The sequence below is a fragment of the Dioscorea cayenensis genome, chromosome 12, assembly GCF_009730915.1.
Source record: "Dioscorea cayenensis subsp. rotundata cultivar TDr96_F1 chromosome 12, TDr96_F1_v2_PseudoChromosome.rev07_lg8_w22 25.fasta, whole genome shotgun sequence".
NCBI classification, from domain to species: domain Eukaryota; kingdom Viridiplantae; phylum Streptophyta; class Magnoliopsida; order Dioscoreales; family Dioscoreaceae; genus Dioscorea; species Dioscorea cayenensis.
In genome coordinates, this window is record NC_052482.1 from 113,835 (window position 1) to 120,913 (window position 7,079).

The window sequence follows — 7,079 nt, forward strand, 5'->3', positions numbered from 1 at the left end:
GCCAAGGGGCACCGTAGACCTCCCTCATTCAAAAGACCGTAGAAAGACTTAACCGAAAAGGACCCGTTAGCCGACAGACTCCATAGCTTCACATCCCTATGGTTGCTCGAGGCCACATACAGGTCAATAATCAGCTGCGCAACACCCGGATCGTTCGCAAACAGTGGCCTCCCAAGCACCGACATCAGCTCCCGAACCGTCCCATGAGGCAAAGACGAGTCCGCAAAGGCTTCGGGCTAGATAAACCTTGGTGCAAGACCATTGAGCCATCTGTCCTTCCAAAAAAGTGCCTCCGTTCCGGATTTGATCTGAACTGAAACACACCCTCTAAACGCTGGAAGGCACTGAGAGATACCCGACCAGAAGAAAGAGACTCTCCCATTCGGGACCCTATACAAATCCCACGCAGGGATATTATAATTGAACCGCAGGATCTTCGCTCCCCCCCAGGGCGAATCATTGAACACCTTCCATCTCCATTTCCCCAACAAGGCCAGATTGAAGGAAGATAAAGCCAAAATACCCCAACCTCCTTGCTCCTTTGCCCGACAGATATTATTCCAAGCCACAAGTCTACAACCAGGATGATCAATGTCAGGACCAGACCACAGAAAATCTCTTCTGATCCTGTCGATGGCTTTTATAACCCACTTTGGTAACCGAAACAATGACATCCAATACGTCGGTACAACCAAAAGCACCGAGTTGACAAGAGTGAGGCGACCACCAATGGAAAGGTAAGAAGATTTCCAAGAAGCTAATCTCCCTCTAACTTTGGTAATCAAACACTCCCAATCCTGTTTACGAGGTCTCCTGCCCGAGATAGGAATGCCCAGGTACGACACTGGAAGGAGACCCACCTCACAATTGAACGTCTTAGCCTCACAAACACGCGGGAGTTGATGCAAATTAGTGGTATAAAGACATGTTTTAGAGAAATTGGTCTCCAGCCCAGAGAGTCCTTCAAAGACCAAAAGAATGAGCTTGATCACCCTAAGATCCTCTCCCCCCCCCCACCGTCAAAACCAGGAGGTCATCCACATAGTGCAAATTACAGATACGACCGTAATCTTCCAATGGCACACGGATTAAAATTTGAGAGTTCAGAGCATTTTCAAACATGGTGCACAAGACATCTGCAACCAGCACGAACAACAGCGGTGACAAGGGATCCCCCTGTCGTAACCCTCTTTGATACCTCACATAACCACTAGGGGACCCATTGATTAAAATAGAAGCTTTCGAAGAAATCAGGATCGAAGATATCCAACCAATCCATTTGGGTCCAAAACCCTTGACTTCCAGAAGTTCCAGAAGGAAGTCCCGATCAACAGAATCAAAAGCTTTGGCGAAATCCACCTTGAGAATATGACCATTCAATCTTCTTTGATGTATGCTGAAAATAGTCTCCTCCGCCATAGCAATATTATCCAGAATACACCTTCCTTTGAGAAACGCCGATTGCGCATGATCCACCAAGGAGTCTATAACGGTGCTCAGTCTTGAGGCCAGGATCTTGCTGATGATTTTCAAAGCAGAGTTAATTAAACTGATGGGCCTATACACCCCCGGTGAAGACGGACTCATTACCTTAGGGATGAGGACAATGCAGGCCCAATTAATACATTCCAAGTTTGCCTTACCAGCAAAGAAATCATCACAAAGTTTCCAGATCTCCCCTTTAACAATCTCCCAAAAGGTTTTAAAAAAGAAAATCGGAAACCCATCCGGTCCAGGTGCTTTGTCACTACCAAGATCAAAAACCACTCTTTTCACTTCCTCTAAAGAAAAAGGCCTCTCAAGAAATGATAAGTCCACAGGAGCTTTGTTCATAAGCAGATTATGAAGGTCCACCTTGAACCGGAAAGTCTTACGGAGACCAAACAGGGCCCGAAACTTCTGTTCAAAAACTCTACCAATCTCCTTAGAATCAGTAACAGAGGCAGCACCAACATTAATTGAGGGAATAAAGTTAACATTTTTTCTCCCATTAGCAACAGAGTGAAAATAACTCGCATTTCCATCCCCCCTCCTTCAGCCATTGTATTCGAGCCCTTTGCTTCCAGTAAACTTCCACTTGTCTCCGGATTCCCGCCAAGCTCTCCGTCACACCGCATTCCTGATTAAGTTCAACAGAATTAAGGCATCTAGATTCTTTGACAATATCAATCAGTTCTAACTCATGTAACAACGACAGCTTCCTAAGTTTAATGGATCCAAAACTCTCCTTCGACCATCTATGTAGCTGATCCCTAAGCCAAGCCAACTTCTTAGCTAGGACAAAAGCACCACAGCCATTAGGATTGGGTTCTGCCCACAACTTAGCCACTAGCTCAAAGAAACCTACCACCGTGCTCCAAACATTCTCAAAACAGAATAATCTAGGCTTGGCACAGTGCATCCCCACCTCAAGTCTGATAGGGACATGGTCCGACCCCAATCTCGGAAGACAATTCTGAATCAATCTCGGGAAACGGTCGACGCAAGACCTATTAACAAGAAACCTATCCAACTTCACCCAAATAGGGTTATCTTGCCCGTTAGTCCAAGTAAACCTTCTCCCAAAAGCCGGAGGTTCATGAAGGCACAGATCATGAAGCAAGGAGCTAGCATCACGAATATCCGCTAAGTTCGGATTACCGACCCTTTTGTCCTCAAGAGAAAAAAATCGCATTAAAGTCCCCACAAATCACCCACGGCACCTCAGTGTCAACCCGGCAACCCCGAATCTCCTCCCAGAAAGCTCGTTTAAAGTGGCGCATGTTAGGTCCATAGAGAGAGGTACACCGCCAAGTGAGGTTGTCCCGCTTAGAACAGAAGTCAACAGTTAAACAGTGCCCGATAGGAGCACACTGTTCCACCCCACAATAATACCACCTGAGGACCCGATAGCCGGGAGAAAAACAAATTTGTCCAACCGCGGACCGCCAATCTCCCGCCACAAAGTTCCCGAAATATCCTCTAGTTTGGACTCTTGTAAACAACAAACGTCCACAAAGTGTAGATTCAAAAAATCCTTAACTAGAAACCGCTTTGTAGGCCTACCCAGACCTCTAACATTCCAGGAAATAATATTCATAAAAAAACAGTCTAGTTGTCGCGGACCTCCAAGGAGGTCTCCGCCTTCTCCGCATTGGAGATAACACCAGTCAAGGAACGAGTTTTTTTCTACGTTACGGATATAGTCAATACATGCATCCACATGACCAACAGAACAATCAAACGAAATACCACATGCATTACAATATTTAACAATTTGCGCATTTGACCAATCAGCAAGAGCAAGGGGTACACTAGGCGTACCTGCTGAGGCATCCTCACACAAGCCTTTCTTCTTGGTCGATCAAGGAGGCTCTGGCACGAACCCCGCCTCCTTGTTCCATCTTGAAGAAGGCTTCTTATGCCGCTCGCTCTTCCTAACCCCTTTTGGCACAGCAGTAGATAGTGAAGACTCTCCCTCCTTCAACCCAGGCAAAAGCTCTCTAATTGACCTTTCAAATTCATAGCTTGATTCATCTGAAGCAAACTCTTCAACCCGGTCCTCCGACTCAGAAACATGTGAATCCCCACCTCCACTACCTTCTCCATGTCCTTGTGTACAGTCACTAGGACAAGGACCCAAACATTAGCAAGGAATTGCCACTGGAAACCCGCCGGTGGGATGGTTGTCGGTTTTGCCTGACCATCTAAAAAATCCACTCCATCTAATAACAGTCCCGGTTGCAAGACTGAACCAAGATCCGGCTCTCCCTCCCTAACCCGTTCATCAGAGTGCATCGACACAGGCAAAGCCCCGACATACATATAACCAGAAGTTGATCTAACCCTCTCGGGCCCATTACTAGCAATACAAAACTCAGGGCCCAGCCCACTGCCTCCATCGCCAGTCCCCCCAGAGAAATCCCCAAGGTCCCCCACCGCAACATATTGGATGGGCCGGCCCACAAAGGAGCCCAGTTCATACTCCAAAACTGGATCCGCTTTGCTGATCTGCTTCGCACAGTGCAATGGGCCATCAATACCATGCAGCCCAATCTCCATCTCAAGAGGGTCCACAAACCGTTTGCCAGGAACCCCCACTTTCTCCCTACCCTGCCACGTGGACGCTGTCACCTTAGTCTTATCAAAAATCATACATGCATGATTATCTGGTACCTCAGATGTCAAAGAAGCATCATCATGCCGATTATCCTCTTGTGCTGCACCTGGCCTCCTACGCTCCATCCATCGTTCAACACCGAGGCTTCTCGGTTCTTTCGCCGGCGCCCCAGACCTCATCTCCTCCTTACGTTTCATCTCTGTACCATTCGACGACCGACCAACGGTCCCTCCGCGCAACTCGCTTCGGCCTGTCGGTCCCCACACAAGCAACCTCGGCGGGGCCTCACCAGCGCCCACGTGGGAGCTCCGCTCCACCATGTCCCCTTCATCCCTCCGAGAACCCCCCGGTTTCTCCGCGCGGGAGCCACGCTCTACCAGCGCCGGTCGCAATGTCGTCTCCGTCCGAGTGAAATCGTGTCTCTTCAAAGCTTGATTAGCACCTCGCCCTGTGTCATCAGCTCGTAGCCCCTTTCCATGCCGACCCTGAGGCTCGTCACCCTCTCGTCATCCTCAGTAACCCGCTCTCTCTTCTCCCTAGCAGGGGCGTCAAGCTTGGTCTACCGCACCTGAAGACTCGGGTCAACACCCTCCCTGCGCTCGGTGAGGACGAAGCGGCCAATATCAGCTCGGTACGTCATTTGCTTACCATTATCATTCGTTAACAGCACTTGGTATTGACGCATTCCCAAGCTAAGCTCGAGGACAATAGGTAATGACGTCCCCAGTCGCCGGTGAACCAGTGCAGATACAAAACGCTTATTAGTTTTGAATTCCTGCGAAAGGGCCACCAGCTCGCCCACATTCTTAAGGACCTCCAAAATCACGCTCCAGCACCACCCGTACAGCGGTAAGTTCCATATGCTGACCCAGATGCCTTCTCCTGACGCCCGGTTCACCGCTCCAATCTCCGCCGACCACGGAACGACTCGCGCCGAGCACACTCCATCCTTCGTAGAGAACTGCACCACCTCCTCCTTGCAGGTCATTTTCACCTTCGCACGGCTCGACAACGGTACCAGGTACATATTGTCATTTAACGGAGTGAGCAGGCCTGCAAGAGAGCAATTGAGAATATCGGGAAGCACCTCCTCCATCCCCGCATCCGTCACATAGCCTGATAAGATGGAGACCACCACCGCGAGTGCAAGTTCCTCTCGCACAGCAGCAATCTCCGGAGTCAGAGGAAGAGATAGGACCGCCTGCGATGCCATGAAAGAGCGTGGGTCAGGAGATCTCCGACTCCCAGATGGTTGAACCCCCACCTCAACCGACTCCTCCGAGTGCTTAGAGCGCACATGAACCCTTTTTCTCTTAGGACTCCGACGGTAAACACGTTTACATTTTGCTGCAACATGCCCAACTCCCGCACATCGAAGGCACACAACTTGATGGCGGCATTCAGATGTCTTGTGCGTCGTCCGAAAGCATCGTCCACACAGCTGTTCACCTGGCGACCGAGGTCACTTAGCTCCCTTGATCAGTAAAGGCCGACTCTGCATAATGTTTCTCTCACCCTTCGACACCGCTAAGTCCCCTGAAGGTGAGCTAACAGCCTCCGCGAACGTCATCCCTTTCTTCGTCAAGCAGCCCTCCGCACTCTCCGTCGCTCCCTGAGTCAGGTCCGGCGTGCTTCCACCTCCCCATAGACCTCCCAGGAGGCTCATCTTTTAATTTTGTATTCTCCCCTCGCGTTTTCCGGTTCCAAGAATGGGTAGTTTTATTTTTTATTTTTCTATTTTAGTTCTTGTTGTGTAAAGATGTGTTCTTTGTTCATCTTTGTTTTTTCCCCAATAAGGGATTAAACCCATTTGGCTACATGTCTTATAAATTCTTAACAATGCATTCAGCTACATGTCTTTTGAGTAATGCTGACCACGGTTAGTAAACTAATGTAATTGTGCTTGTCGAATTCTGTTAAAGACGAGATCTTTCTGCTATTTTTTATTTTATTTCTTTTGCACACAGTTTTGTTTTCGTCATGGCATTGGTTGATATGCGGGATATGTTGTGTTATGAATTGCTGCTCACTCAGGAAGAAATCTACATGAATGCTGGTATTAGTCAAGAGATTTTGAGTCACAATTATTGGCCCAGTTCTTTTTTTCTTCTTTTGTCATTCCTTCAGTAATTTTCTTTTCATACAGAACGTTATGTATTATATGCATCAAGAACTATGCTTGCATATATAGCGGTTTATTAGCTAAAAATACCATGTTTCTCTCTATTATAGAGTTGAATTCTGAAGTTTAATTCCTGAATTTCTGCTTTTGGATAGAGTTTTCTTTAGTCAATCGACCATGGTATTAAGGTTTTTTTTTCGTTAGTTGATATGGCCATGCTTGTTCTTGGTTCTTAATTTTGACACCTAAGAAACAAAATAACTCAATAACAAACTTAATTCCATGGAAATTTTTTATTCCTCTAATGTTTTTTCATAACTGCTGCTCTGGTTTTCTTTATGATCTACATAACAAAGGCCTTGTCTTGCAGCTCTACATTTGCAGGTCAGAAAGAAATACATTATCAAGTTTGCAAAGTTTGTCTAATTTGGCTAGAATATTCTCAAGAAGATGGTTTGTTAGTTGCCTGCAATAAGTGCAGATGTGTCATTTGCAGCACATGCTATAAATCCATATTTCCTAGTAGGAAAAAAACCATGCCTAATTGCCACATCGTATATGAGGAACAACAGGTTTGCTTAAATGATCTTCAACAGTCATATTATTTATAGCAATATGGTTTCAGTTAACAATCTTTTCCATGTGGAATTTTGATAGCTTTAGATCACTCTATAAGGATTTGTGCAGGGACTCCTTCAATAGTTGGTGATGAGCTACTCTGTACCGCTGACAGTTGGTAGTGCACTTCCAGGAATATCAAAAGTTCAAAAGATCTAGTGAAGTTGTCGTCCACAAAAGCTCAATGTTGTGCTTAAAATTTCAGAAGGGGACAAGAAATTGAGATTTCAAGTTTTTCAA

General features: G+C 46.8%; 1 protein-coding gene across 1 annotated transcript; it reads right to left on the minus strand.

Moving 5' to 3' along the window:
* Positions 1–236: 236 nt before the first annotated feature.
* Positions 237–2,674, minus strand: LOC120273726. Its single transcript, XM_039280430.1, has 3 exons — positions 2,072–2,674; positions 1,056–1,923; positions 237–844 (listed from the first exon to the last, which is right to left on the minus strand). Exons 1-3 carry the CDS (start codon positions 2,672–2,674, stop codon positions 237–239), a joined length of 2,079 nt encoding a protein of 692 aa, XP_039136364.1.
* Positions 2,675–7,079: the final 4,405 nt, after the last annotated feature.